The sequence below is a fragment of the Leucopleurus acutus genome, assembly GCF_964270905.1.
Source record: "Leucopleurus acutus genome assembly, chromosome: 16".
In the NCBI taxonomy this organism is placed as follows: Eukaryota; Metazoa; Chordata; class Mammalia; order Artiodactyla; family Delphinidae; genus Leucopleurus; species Leucopleurus acutus.
This window is the reverse complement of record NC_139158.1, coordinates 1341322-1355200: the sequence shown is the minus strand read 5'-3', so window position 1 is coordinate 1355200 and position 13879 is coordinate 1341322. Positions and strand designations below refer to the sequence as shown.

General features: G+C 59.3%; 1 protein-coding gene across 1 annotated transcript in view; it reads left to right on the top strand.

The window, feature by feature from the left end:
* MAD1L1 (mitotic arrest deficient 1 like 1) overlaps nucleotides 1–13879 on the top strand; it is a 318780-nt gene that overhangs the window by 148742 nt on the left and 156159 nt on the right. The window contains exon 11 of the mRNA XM_082856688.1: nucleotides 922–1066. Within this exon, the coding sequence (XP_082712814.1) occupies nucleotides 922–1066 (145 nt within the window). The remainder of the gene's footprint in view (nucleotides 1–921; nucleotides 1067–13879) is intronic.

The window sequence follows — 13879 nt, the reverse complement described above, 5'->3', positions numbered from 1 at the left end:
CGGCCCATGCTTCACGGTTCACCCGCCCACCCGCCGGTGGGGTTAGCGCCTCCTTTTCCTGGGGCGTCCTCCCTCCCGGGAACTCTCCTGATCACCGTCCCCTCAAAAAGCTGGGGGGGTGTCTGCGTGTGGGCACCTCCCGTGTAGGTGGGGCAGGACGGGGTTCCTGAAGCCTGTGTGGGAACAGGCAGGGCAGAGGACGGTCCCTACAGGGTGTGAAGGACTGATGGAGTTTTGAGGGAAAGAGCGGCAAAGACCAAACTCTGAAGGTGCCCTGCCAGGAAGTTGGCATGTGAGCCCATGGGTGCCCATCCGATCTGCAGTCTGAGGGGCGGCTTGGTGGCACCGGAGGCTGCCCAGGCGAGAGGCTGTAACGGTAGCCGGAGAACAACGTCAAGTGTGTGAACTGAGGCAGGGCGCTGGCCGCGTGGAGGGAAGCGCGTGCCCCGGGGTCTGCCCCCTGCTGTCGGAGCTCTGCGGGGGGGGCTCGACTCTGCAGGATGTCTGTGGAAGGGGCCCGCCCTGGGCTGGTACTTGACGCCCCCGCGCCGCACGGAGCCGCGCATCTGTGGCCGACTGCGGTCCGGGTGGGCAGCGCCTGCCCTGGTGATTCAGCTCCTTCAGAGGCGCCCTCCCGAACGAAGCCCGCGCTGCTGGCGTTTTCCCCATTGTGTGTGGAGCTGAGCTTCCCTCCCCCGCACCTTCCGTGTTCTGGGATCACCCTGGGCGACTCTTTGAAATCCAGAAGCTCCTGAAAGGCTTTAAGTAGCTATTCAGAAGTGAGGAAGCGACAGCGGGCTGGTTGCACGTGCAGCTCTATTTTGGGACCTGAGTGACGTGGGCCGCGCTGGGCCTGGGGGCCGTCACTGGGTGCTGTCCTGGGGGCCAGGCCTCATCACTCTGCCCTTTTGCCTCTTGCAGTGCCCGGGGGCTGGAGAAGGCCAGGCTGCAGCTCCAGGAGGAGGTCCGCCAGCTCAGCAGCCAGCTGCTGGAGGAGAGGAAGAAGCGGGAGATGCACGAGGCCCTGGCCCGGCGGCTGCAGAAGCGCGTCCTGCTGCTGACGAAGGTACGGGGCGCCTGCGCGGGGGCCTGCCTTCCGGGCCAGCAGCTCCCGGCCCGCCCCTGCCGTGTCCACGCTTAGTCTTCTCTCCAGGCCCCCACGTTTGCCAGGGTCTCTACCAAGTGCAGTGCACCCAGAGCCACCAGTGATCTGTGTCCCCACTTCCCGATCAGTTAGACACGCAACGGCGCTGCCTGTGAGTCACGGCTCACATCAGACTGAGCTCTCCCCTCACCAAAGGGGAGAGCATCTTGGCGGTTTAGCCAGCCTGCGCATTTTTACCCTGGATTGCTCTGAAATGCAGACCCTGGGATTCCCTGCTGGGCCTCTCCTCCTTGTGAAGGGCAGAGCCCGGGGCCTTCACGCACTGACCTGGGGTATCGGGATGTCAGCCCCGACCCCCTGTGTCTCACGGTGGGGTCAGCCCTCCCTCCGGCCTGGTGGGCAGGTGCAGCCTTTCCCTCCTTCGGAGCCCAGGGAGCGCAGGGTAGACTGCAGTGGGAAACTGTCACCTGTGTGCAGGTGCGCCGGGCGGGATGCGTTCCTGCTCCCAGCTCCGTCTGGGCGGCCGGGTTTTTGCTAACCGTGCTGAGCCCGAGGGGCCCTGATGTCTGGCTTGATACGCACAGCTCGCTGGAGCATGAATTACGATTTTTGTGTGAGAGAGCATTATTTAAAGTGTTGCCTTGGATGCTGAAATTTCAGAAGACAAGGAAGGAAAAAGCCAGCAACTGTCCCCAGATGTTCTCTAGGCGAGGGTTGGGGTTGTCCAGATGCTGGCGGACTCCTCCCACCTGCCCTCAGGCTGATAGTGAGCGGCCAGGTGGGTGCGCTGACCTGGCGGGCGGGGGCGGCGGGCTGGGGGCAGGGGCGTCCCCCTGGGAAGTTTCAGGAGTCGCGTCTGACAACTGTTTGCCTGTTCTTGATCGTTTGATAAAAACCTGGGACCTCCTGGTCATGAAGCTTTTAGACGGCAGGTCACATTCCGGCTGCTGAAAGCTCGCCGTGTCCCGACCTCTCCAGCACGTCCCCTGCCGTGTGTGTCATGTCACTCGAGCTTCCTGGGGTCAGGCTTGGCTGACCTCGACGCCAGCCTTGCCGGTGGCCCCACAGGGGAGACGCCTGGCGAGTTTGCGAGCTGTCCTCGTGCGGGGCCCGTCGGTCTTGTCCGTGTCGTCCACTTCCAGTGCCCGTGCCGCCCAGCGAGTGTCCTTGTGGGCTGGGTTGGCGGCCTGGCAGCTCTGCTTCACCAGGGTCGCACCGGTGCACTGGTACAGGTCCCGCTGGTGCACCGGGCGGCCCCTCAGCAGGGGCATATCTCCAGCGCCGCGGGATCCATCGGCACCTCCGTGATCGTGCGCTGTGCCTGGCTTCCTCCTCGGGCAGTTTCTGGCCTTGAAGGTCACTGCTCTGGGCTCCCGAGGCAGGAAATTTCCACTCCTCTCTTCCCGCTGCTCAGCAGGTTGGAAGCTGATGGCGCTGTTTGGTCTAATTCGGTCCTGGCCCTGGCCCGCTGCGCTGACAGGCGTAGCTCTGAGAGAGAGAGGTGGGGGGCGGTATCGATCGCCCGGCGCTGACAGGTGACTTAACACCAACTGTGGCTCGGAGGCACGTTTGCCGTGGGTCGGTGGCCGGGTCAGGCGCGCGGGGCCCATCTTGCCAGCCGCATGATTAAGCTGTTCGTCGGGCCGGTCTGCAGAGGGCGGCCAGGCTGCCACTTTCTGGTTGGAGCCGAGCACGTCCGGGCCCCCACCCCGCCCCGCCCTCGGTGGCCCCGTGGGCTCGCACGGCGGCTCCCGCGTGGTCTGCGTGCTTCCTGCTCGAGGCACCTCCAGGGCGGCAGCTGTCAGGTCTCGAGGGTGCTCTGGTTGCTGATCTTCCTGTCTTCCTTGGGAGACACCCCCACCCCTCTGGGAGCCCCCGGACCAGCTCCCTGGGGTAGGGCGTGGCGAGTGCAGTGTCCCGCCCTCCGCTGCGGCACTGGGCCAGGTGCGCCGACAGGGCTCTCCTGCACCCCATCGAGGGCTCTACTTGTGTGTTTGACATTTCAGAGTACAGTGCTTGGAATGTGTGATTTTATTTTGAGACCTTATTAAGCATCTCTAGTCTAAGGGCTTAATTGTTACTGATAGTTAAGAGTGTAATTACCTTGGTAAAATACCATGACTATTTTAAGCAATTGAAAATTGGCTTCCAGAACTGGGTGAACACAAACCATTTTCCTATTTGAAATGAGCTATTTCCAGCTTGCCCCTAATATTCCACAATATGGTTACAGAATTGTATTTATAGACTCTAAGCAGTGAAAGCTAACTTATAGCATGAATTTTTTCAAAAAATGAAAGTAAAAGCCCCCCTTCCCCCTCTTTCCTACACCCCCCCGACCCCCATTTCCTAGTGGAGCAGCCTTCGGAGGAGGACACCTGTCATTGGTGTCTTACCTCCAGGGTCACGGTCTGGCAGTGATGTCGTCCCCCCGCCCCCGTGGGACCCCCACTGTTGCTGCTTAAGAAGCAAATACGTGGGCAGAAGGTGAGCTTTTGGGAAATTGAGGCAGGAAGCACATGGGGATGTCCCAGAAGAGGCCAGAGCTCCTCTTGCCTTGTGTCCAGAAGAGGCTGTCCTGGAGGAAGGCTCCCTGGGCCGGGGGAGCAGTCGTCGCTCGGGGGTCCGTCGACTGCCGGGACTCCCTCCCTGCCCAGGATCGTCGTTACGCCCAGGAGGCTGCCCTCAAGTGTCCTGGTCCTTTTCTGACGGAGGGGCTTTGGTTGGCTGTTGGGATTTGTGCTGTTTACCTTGTGCAAACCTACCTCTTTATGTTCCTGGTGTTCGCTCGACAGCTTTGAGAAATCACCTGTGGTTTGGCAGGAGCTGTGTGATGGTGGGGCTTGTCCAGCTGCCGGCCAAGCCGCAGTGGGGTCAGCAGCTCAGCAGCGGGGAGGCCCAGGCTTGGGCCAAGGGTGGCAGGTCCCTGTGGTTCTCTGCTGAAGCCCAGTGCCTTCCAGAGCTGCTGGCGCCGACCCGTGAGACCAGGAGAGTAGCCTGTTCGCTCTGAGGTTCTCCATTCCTTCCTGATCTCAAGTAGCTCAGCCCTGCAGGGATGCGGGCAGTTCCTGCTTTGTACCTCGAGAAGTTGGGGTGTGCGTTAGGTCAGAAGGAGTGGGGAGACTCCTGGGTTAAAGTCAACCTTCACATCCTTGAATTCTGTCCTGGACAGCAGGTGATGAGTTTTCTGGAGGGAATATAGGCAGGTGGCAGGCTCTGTGTCCCTGGTGAGGGCAGGCTCGGCGGTGGCCCCGCTTCTGTGGGCACGTCGAGGTGTGGAATGCTGCTCGCAGAGCCTGTCCCCACAGTGCTTGTCCCGGGGTGCACCCCCACCCCCAGTTGTGGGAGAGTCCCGGCCCCCCGGGTCTGGCTCTGGTTTGACTCACTCTGGTGGGCACGGGGGCACCAGCTCGTTGTGTGAGACCCGGGAGCCTCGTGAGGTGCGGGCCTCCACGCCCTCTCTGTGGAGGGCCCGCTCCCGCCTGGCCCTCCCGGTTCGGGGGTTTCAGAGGGCTGTTTCCGCCCTGAGCCGGTAGGAGTCTTGGTTGGAGACGCCTGAGGCAGACGTCCTCTCCTGGGCCCTCCTCACTCCTCCCCGTGCCTGGGGATGGCAGCGGCGGCCGCCTGCGTGCGGCCCAGCTGTCGGCTCTGCTGCCTTGATGGCGGCTCCTGTGGCTCGTGATGGACTGACCTTTGGAGGTGAGGAACTCTTCTCTTCTCTCTGATTTATTGTCTTACCTTTTACATTTGGGTGTCACCTGCCTGGAGTTGGTTTCGGGTGTGAGTGAAGCAGGCGACAAGGTGATTTTCCCCATTGATAGTGCCGTTGGTCCAGCACCGCTTCTGGAAAGACCCCTCTGTTCCCTGGGTGTGGTCTCGTTGCCTTAAGTGTCAGTCAGTGACCGCCGATGGGCAGCTCAGCCTCTGCGTCCTCCGTTCTGCCCATTGGTTCCGTCTGTCTTTCTGCCAGCACCACCCTGTCTCCACTGATGCAGCTTTATTGTGCTTTGATGTCTGGTAGTGAACGTCCAGGTTGATGATTGTTCTGTAAGTTTCTCGGGCTCCTTCTGGTCCTTTGCATGTCCTTATACATTTCAGAATAAATTTGTCTGTTTACACACAAAAAATCTCCTGGAATATGGTTGGGATTACAATGAATAAACTAGTTTGGGGAGAAATGACACCTTAACATTATTTCATTTTCTGAACCGGAACATTATAATTCTTCCGCTTATTTGGGTCTTCTTTGATTTCTCTCAGCAGCATTTGGTAGTTTTAGGGCAGGCGTCTTGCGCGCTGCTAGCTGCCCCCCAAGTGTTTCTGTGTCGATGTAGCTGTGACGGTGTCTCACGGATTTTGCCTTCTCTGTGTTGGTGCCGGGCTGTGGACGTGCAGTTACGCGTCTGTACCTGATAGTCCTGCTAAATCCCTTAGCGTGAGAGCAGGTCTCCCCGCGGACGAGCCTGGCTGCCTGCGGGTGCTTGGCTCACGCAGATCTCAGGAAGCTTCAGCAATTCACCGCTGAGAGCCACGTGTGCTGTTTGTTTTCTGTAGATACTCTTTATTGGATTAATGAAATCCGCATCTGCTTGTAGTTTTCTAAGAGTTTCTCTCATAAATGCCTACCCCATGAATTTTGATGTGGGTTATTTTTATTATTCTGTTGAAAATATTTTCTCACATTCTTTCTGTATTTGTAAAGGCCGACCTTCAGGCAAGGTTTACATGTTCTAAGCTCATAATGTAGGCGGATGGGAAGGCTGGAAAGGAATCGAAAGGAAGACCCCAAACTCATTCACTCACTTTGTCCACTTTGTCGTTGCACAGATTCTTAAGGGGCGTCTGTTCTAGGCACCGCTTAGGCGGCAGTAGGGTGGGCAGGGCTCTGAGCTCCTGGGGTCTCCCTGAGGTTGAGAGGGAACAAACAAACAGAGAAGAGGAAGCCGGAGAAGCCAGGGAACAGCGCCCAGTAAGGGAGGAGACTGCTAGAGCCTGGTGGGTGGGTTAGTTTTATGTTCTTTAAAACACAATTTTAGATGCACAGGAAGTTGTGACGATGGTAGAAAGGGGGGCCCCGTGCATCTTCCACCAGCTTCCTGGGTGGTAGCATCCTAGGTGATTCTGGTGCAGCATCAGGACCACAACTCACGTTCCTACAGCGTCTGTCAGGTCATCCCCGCGCAGATTTGTGCAAGCACCGCTCATTCGAGATGCAGGATTGACCTCCACCCGTGAAGGCCTCCTTGGGCTGCCCCCGAAAGCCACCCTGGCCGCCCACCCTCACCCCAGTCTGTTCTCCGTCTCTGGAAATTTTCGCAAGAACATTGTGTAAATAGAATCATACAGTACGTGACATTTTAAAATGTTCATGTTTTAAATTTAATAACTTTTATTTTTTAGAGTAGTTTAGGTTTACAAAAAAATTAAGCAGAAAATAGAGAGTTCCCATGTCTCTCTTCCCCCGCCCCACAATCCCCTACCGCTGACATTCCTGCATCAGTGTGTGGTCCGTTGTTCCAACTGCTACATGAACTGAAGTCCACAGTTTACATTAGGGGTCACTCTCTGTGCTGGATTCTCTGTGGGTTTTGACAAATGGTTAGTGTCGTGTGTCCCGCATCACAGCATCACACAGGGCACTTCACGGCCCTCACGGTCCTCTGTGTGCATCTGGGCACCCCTCCCTCCTTCCTCGCCACGGCGACCCCCGATCCGTTCACTGCCTCCGTCGTTTCACGTTTTCTAGAAGGCCGTGTAGTTGGAGTCCCACAGTGTGTAGCCTTTTCAGACAGGCTTCTGTCACTCAGTACTATGCGTTTCAGGTGCCTCTATGTCCTTTCTTGGCTTGAGAGCTCCCTTCTTTTTATCCTCAGATAAAATCCATTCTCTGGATGTGTCGCTGTTTATGTACCCGTCACCTACTGGAGGACACCTTGGTTGCCTTTTTGAATAAAGCCGCTGTAATCGTCCGTGTGCATGTTTTTGTGTGGACGTAAGTTTTCACCTTAAATACCTGAATCGTAGAAAGAGTGTGTTGAGCTTTGAATGCTTTTCACACCAGCACATCCTGCAGTAAGTCGTTGGCCTCTATTTTGTGAAGCTTTTCACACACCGTATTTTCTTTCCTTTTTGTGGAAGCTCGTTGAGGCGGGGGTATTTCCGTTTTACTGATGAGACACAGAGAGCAGGCAGTGATGCTAAACCTGGAACCTGGGTAGGCGGGCCCTGGCTCTCCTGCCACGGCCTCCTGCTGGTGTCACCCCGGCCGCCAGGCCTCCCTCCCGGGAGCATCTCAGTAGTGGCTGCTGGCACGTTTACTGTCTCAGCGTTTTGTTTTCATTACACCTCCGAGCATGACTGGGGGGCTCCTAGAACCCCTGGGGGCCTGGCTGTGGCGTGCCGGGGCCCCCCGTCTGCTTTCCTGTGGCTGGTGAGTGAGGCATGCGGCAGTGGGGACCAGGGCAGTGCGGTGGGGCGTGGAGGGTGCTCTGTGGCACGAGCACATCTGATGCGCGTTGCCCCGGCTTCCTGGGAGTCCAGTCACCAGGGTCGCTGCAGTGTGGGCACCCCCTCAGCAGCACCTGTCCTGTTGTCCCCACGTCCTCCACGGTGGGAACCTGCGTGCTGCCACCGCTGGGCCTGAGCGTGGGCATGTGGCTGACGCCGCCGTGTCCTCATCGAGGCCCCTTACCTTGGAGAAAAGCAAATTATGTTTGTTTCTCTTGCAAAAGAACATAAATGCCACCAGCTGCTTTTGCTCACTCATGTTCATCCTCTTCCCACATCTTTCCTTAGAGTCGAGCTTCCTAATCTTCTTAGAAGGATTTCTCTCGTGTGCCTCCTTTTTAATGCTGAAAATTCTTGGTTTGGGTAGCACGGAAGGAAACGCTTAAGAAGCTCAGAACCTGCTCTGTCTTCTGAGAAACGGAATCCTTTGTGTGCTGTGGCTTGGTCTTTGCCACCCACCGAGGCGGGGAGCACGGGCACCGTGGGCCCCCCTTCCATCTCAGCACATTTGCGGCTCCAAGCGCAGCTGGGATGCTGGGGCTGGTAGGGGTGGAGGGGGTCGGGTGCTGGATTCTTCCCCTTTTGTTTTTCATCGTGACCTGACAGCAGCCCCCGCGCGTGGCTTATTCTGCATGTTGACGTTGGCATCACGCGTGGATGGTGAGAGGCTCCTGTCTCTCGACCGTGTGTTTGTTTGAAAACCTTCCTGTTGGGGCCACGGAGGTGGGCGGCGTGCGTCTGGCTTGTGTAGGTTTGGCGCCTTCAGGGCCGGGCAGGTTCTCAGCCTTTCCCGTCCGTGGGAATCTCGGCCGGCCCTGGTGGGTTCAGGCAGCTGTGGAAGTCCCAGCACCACGGCATCTGAGAAGGAAAGCCCTGGAGCTGAGGCCGAGCGGCCACGTCTCAGGCCTGACCGTGACCAGGTGTGGGCCGTCCCTCCTGGGACCTCGGCCATCAGCGCTCCCCCGTCTCTGTCCGGGCGCCGGCCCGTCCTCTCCCTCCAGCCTGCTCTGGGAAGGGGGGCTCCAGGCAAGCTTGAGAGACCTCCCGCCAGGTCCCCTGGCGCTCTGGGCTTGGAAGTCACGGGCTTCGCAGCCGGGCCTTGGCGACTTCTCAGTAAGCCAGGAGGAGTGGTGGTTAGACGGGTGACGTTGGGGAACGCGCGGGGGTGTGGGCAGGGGCTGAGTGTGTGTCATCGTCTCCCCACCATCCCCGCGAGAGTGGTTACATCGCCTGCAGAGTGGCTGACCCAGGCTCCAGTCCCGCTGGGACCCTTCGCTGGCCTTTCGGGAGGAGCCCTGAAACATCTTGAGGGCACAGGTCGTTAGCGTGCGTATGAATCACGGGGCATCTCGGGAAGGGGCCGAGTTGGGGGTTAGTTCTGGGCAGTCCCTCAGCTCCTGCCTGTCTGACCAGCACCCGGGTGATGGCCTTGCTGCCAGTCTGTGGACAGCGTCACGTAGCAGAGCGCAGTCCATTCCAGAGATGGGGTAATGGGGACCTGGGACGGAGCAGTCCCAGGATTTTCCACGGCCAAGACATTGGGGGCAAAATGTGTTTGAGCCATGAAGTGGCTGGTACAGATGGCAGGTCAGCCGTCTCCTGGCAGGTCTGTAGGGTGCCCGCGGGCCTGCGCCTCCTACGTGCCCACACCTGGCCCAGCCCTTGCTCGCATGCTGCCCTCCCGGATGGCTGCAGCCCTGGCCCCTCGGCTCCTGTCCACCTCCCAGGGGGACATGCACTCTGGTGTGTTCCTTCGCTCATCTAGTTGCTGGTTTTCACGAATGCTCATTCTGTGCCTTGCATGTGCTGGCGGCCTCGGTTGGTGGCTCCTGAAGGGTGGGGCTCCTTCGGACCCTCCTCCCCTGTCCTGTGCCCCGTTTCCCTGCTCCCAGTTAGCGGGAGTCTCGGGAGTGGGGTTCTGCTGTCCTGCCTGGGTGTCTGAATGCCGCTCTGCTCCCTGGCAGCAGTCTGTCCAGTGGGGCTGGCCTTCTCTTCCGAGAGCTTCTCCTCGGAGCCCAGCCACCTGAGGGCTGTCCCCCTCCTGCTGCCCGGCGCCTGCCCTCCTGGCCGGGATCACGCTCTCCGCCTGTCGGGAGGGCGCAGGGGCAGTGGTATTTGCATTCTGTAAACTCAGGTTCAAACTCAGCCTCTGATTTTTTCTCAGAGCGCCTCCCTCCACTTTTCCTGACCCTCGAGAAAAGCCTAGAGGACGGGTAGTGAGATGCCAGCCGGCCTGTCTGCTTGGCCCGGCACCTCCGCCTCCTGCAGATGAGCGGAACCCTCTCGGCTTCAGAATTTGATTTCATATATTAACATTCTTGTCCTTTCAGGTTACCTTTCCAGGCTGACATTTCTATTATATCCATTTAAGTAAAAAAGCCCTCCTGTTTTGTTGCAGGAAATGCCATATGCGAAGTTATTAGAAACGCAGTCTTGTCACCAGTATTATCACATTATCCCACCAAGGGGGCAGCTGGACTGGCTCGTGGCAGAAAGAAATGCCAGAGAGAAAAGCAATTTTAGGAAATACAATGAAATCAAAGCAAAATGCCTTCCATCCCTCTCCAGTTTGAAGGTGTTTATTGAGATAGGGCTTGTGGTTCTGCGGGAGAGAGGTGCGCGCGGGCTGCCTCTGGCTGCTGAGGAGGGGCTGGATGGGGCGGGAGGGGCAGCCGAGTGCCCTCCGCCACTCAGCCCTGCCTGCCCTCCGCCACTCAGCCCTGCCTGCGGGCTCCTGCTGCCCAGAGCCTTCCTCTCCTGGCCCTCCGTTTGGAAGCTGCATCCTGCTGGATTCAGGTAACCCATCTCCGCCTGTACTAACTAACTTCCGTGCCCTCTCAGCGGGAGCACAGCTCCCGGCCCCGCCCGTGCGTGCCTCGGCTTCCTGGGCCCCAAAGCCTTGGGGCTGTGCCGCGGAGGCGGTGTGGGTCCTCTCGGAGCACCACAAGCCTGGGCCCGCATGGCTCCCCTGCGGCAGTCCTGGTGCAGCGTGCGTGATCCGAACCCAGTGCGCTCTGCTCCGTGAACGCTGCCTGGCTGGTGGCGCTGAGGTAAGTGTCCCCCGGGCCCTGGCCTTGGAGACACAGCTCGAGTGCAGCACTCTCCCTCCTGTCGTCTTCTGCAGGAGTGATGACCTGTGTCCCCATTTCATGGTAGCGGCTTCCATCTGAGTAAGGCTGTCCTTAAAAAGGACGTTCAGGTCACACCCAGCTTCTGTCACCGGGCTCCTGGCCTGTTCGTGCCCTGGGGCTAGAAAACGTTGCTGTCCCAGCACCTGCTCCCGCGCCCCGCTGCATGTGCTGTGCGGGTGCGCTGGTCTCCCGCCGCCGCAGAGGGCCTCTGGGTGTCTCTGGTCCCCCCGGGAGGGCGGGCCTCTTCTCCGGGGCTCACCGGCAGCGGGCAGGTAGCAGGCGCTTGGCGCACGGAATCTCGGCTCAGTGTTGAGTCCCTCGTGTGACGGGCGAGGAGACCGAGGCCCAGAGAGGGCGACTTGCCTGGAGCCCGCTGTGGACGAGGAGCAGCGCTCCTGCTGCCTCCGGCGCCCGCGAGGGCGGCGCTCTGTCACTACCCACCCGCCTCCAAACGGGTGGCCCGCCCACCACTTCTGGCTGCCATCAAGTGGGTGGGCGGGACCGTCCAACGCTCGCGGCGAGATCGCGGATACAAATGTGTCTGTTTGATGCTGTGCCTTAAAATTAGCAAGTTGGGAAACGGTGCTAATTCCTCCCCCAACGATGAAGCTTAGAAGCAGAGGCAGGAGGTGAGCGTGGAGGCGCTGGTGCCGGGACGCACCGGGAGCCTTGGAGACAGTTGGTCTCGGTGCCTCAGGCAGCTTCCCACCTGCTTTGCCCCCGGGCGCCCTGAGTGTTGTTCCTCCACGCACTCCGGAGGGCACCCCATCCTCCCCCAGGGGCTCCTCCCGCTGTCCCCTCCTGGCTTGCTTGCAGCCTTTGTAAAAACCGTTGCACTCAGCGCGCCAAGTCCCTGTTAAAAAGCATGTGTGTGACCCGTGGTCGGTGATGACGTGTTCAGTAATTAAGTATGAGTACATTCATTTTTAAATTAAAAAATAAGATTACTTATAAAAATTAGTGCAAGTAGGATTTCCACTACTTCCCCGCGCCCCTGAGTTGCCCTGCACACCTCGTGGGTTGCGGGCTCCCCGCGGTCACATTTGCGGGCGCTCCCGGCTGGTGGAGGGGAGTGTGGCCCTGGCCATCAGACAGGCCTTCTGCTTGGGCTGCTCACAGGGTGGGGACGCGGGCGGTGGAGCCCCCGGGCACCGCCCCCATCCCCGCTCCTGTTTCGGGCTCTTCCCTCCGAGGTCAGCCCTCCCGTGGAGCGCGGGGCACGGCCTGTGGGGCTCCGACTCCCACGGGGCTCACGTGGCATTGGCCGGGGTCGGTGAGGCAGGATCCGAGGGTTCCCCACCCTCACCTTTACTCCCTAGGTGCGTCCGTGTCAGCGTGTGAAGCCCAGCAGCCCTTGGGGCCCGCCCGAAGAAGGTCGCCTTCAGCAACGTGCGCTTGTGAGGCCCTGTGCCCGTTCTCTTGCTCGTGGCTCCGGGAAGTCCCTCGGGACGGGTGGGTGCCCACGGGATGGGACCTCGGGCAGGCCTGAAAAGGTGGGCTGGCAAGCGCTGGGCAGGTCCTGTCATTTGCAGTTTTGACATTTGTTCATGAGGCTTTTTTGCGTGAACTTTGAGTTTCTAAAATACTGCATTAAAGTATTCTGTCTCATTTACTCTCACTGAGCCGGGCACCTCCCTCTCCTCACTGGTGACCAGGCCGTGCTCACCCTCCAACTCCTGGGCTCCCACAGCCAAGGCCCGCAGCAGTGGGGTTAGTAGTGGAGAATCCCGGGGTGCCTGAACTAGAGAAGAGGGGCCGTGTCCAAGCGCAGCTCTGACTGTGCGGGAGACGGAGGCCTGCCGGGCCCGGGGAGGGGCCTCTACCCACTAAGGACGCCTGCGCGCAGGCCTGGGGCCCCCTGCCGAGCCGGGAGGGTCTGGGAGCCCTGGGAGGATGAGGCTGCATTGGCCGCGAGTGTCCTTCTGTACACTTTAAATCCCCCTTGTGGTCGTGGAGAACTCTTCTCTTTTTAACTCAATTTCGAAGAAATCCAAATCTTTGAATAACCTTCATCCTGAGAGGAAAGGAAGTTGGCTGCAGGTGAAAATTGATGGTCACGCTCAAAGACATGGTTCCCCGCCAGGCAGCCTCTTGAGTGTTGCTGCTAAAAATAGCCACAGCGTCTTGCTGGTGGCGTTTGAATTGTCTCCAGGCCACTCCTGGTGATTATTTCAGCGTTAGAGGTGCCACGGCCTCTCCTGGCTGTTCTGGCTCAGGCCTGTCTGCCCTTGGCCTGGGGAGGCATGGCCTGGCGGGCCTGACCTCCACCCCTGTTGCCCTGTCCTTGGTTTCACTGCCCCTATTAGGGATCCTGGAGGGACCCCGCCCTCACACCCTGGGGGCAGGTCCCACGTCTTCAGTCTGGGGCCCTGGGCCTTCCCCATCATTGGCTCCATTGTCCCCCCACCCCAGGCTGCCTCTATCGGCCAGGAAGCCAGGCCTCCCCCAGCTCTCCCTGAGGCTCACCCCTGACGTGGGGATGGTTCCAGGCTGCTCAGCTCAGCCAGGAGCTGTAGCAGCCTCGGAGGTGACAGCACAGGGGATGTTCAGTGAGGGGGGTGCGACTCGTGTGGTTGACATGTCCCCGCCACCCATGCTGGGCAGTGCCCGGCACCCCCCGTCTGGCCTGACTTCCTGTGCCGGGGTGCAGGGCAGCTGTTCTTCCCCAGGAGCCCATGGCCCCCCTGGGCTGCTCCCCTCTCCTCTTCCTCCCCGGATGCCTGTTTTTCTCCACCTCTTTTCTTGAGGGACCTGTAGCTGCCCTAGGTGTATTGGTATCCAAAGGCCAGCGTGGCCCTCCCTGTGCACCTGGTCTGGGGAGGTGGCATTCTTGGGGCAGACTCGCTCTAGATTCTCTGTTCTGGGGGGAAAAAAGAGCCTGGGACTGCAACTCAGAAAACAGTTGGAGCCTAAACTCTGTCGCTCTGTACCCTTTGTCTCTCGCATCCAGACCCCTCACCTCTCTCAACCTTCTCTGCCTGTCCTGGGGAAGGAGCCCGCTGTGCCCTCCCTCTGCTGCCCCGTGCCCTCCCCCAGCCGCCCTACAGAACCGACCCAGAGATTGACTCTGGGAGCTGATAACTTTGAAAGTATTTTTTAAGTATAAACTAATATTCACAAAAATGTGGTAGTTGAA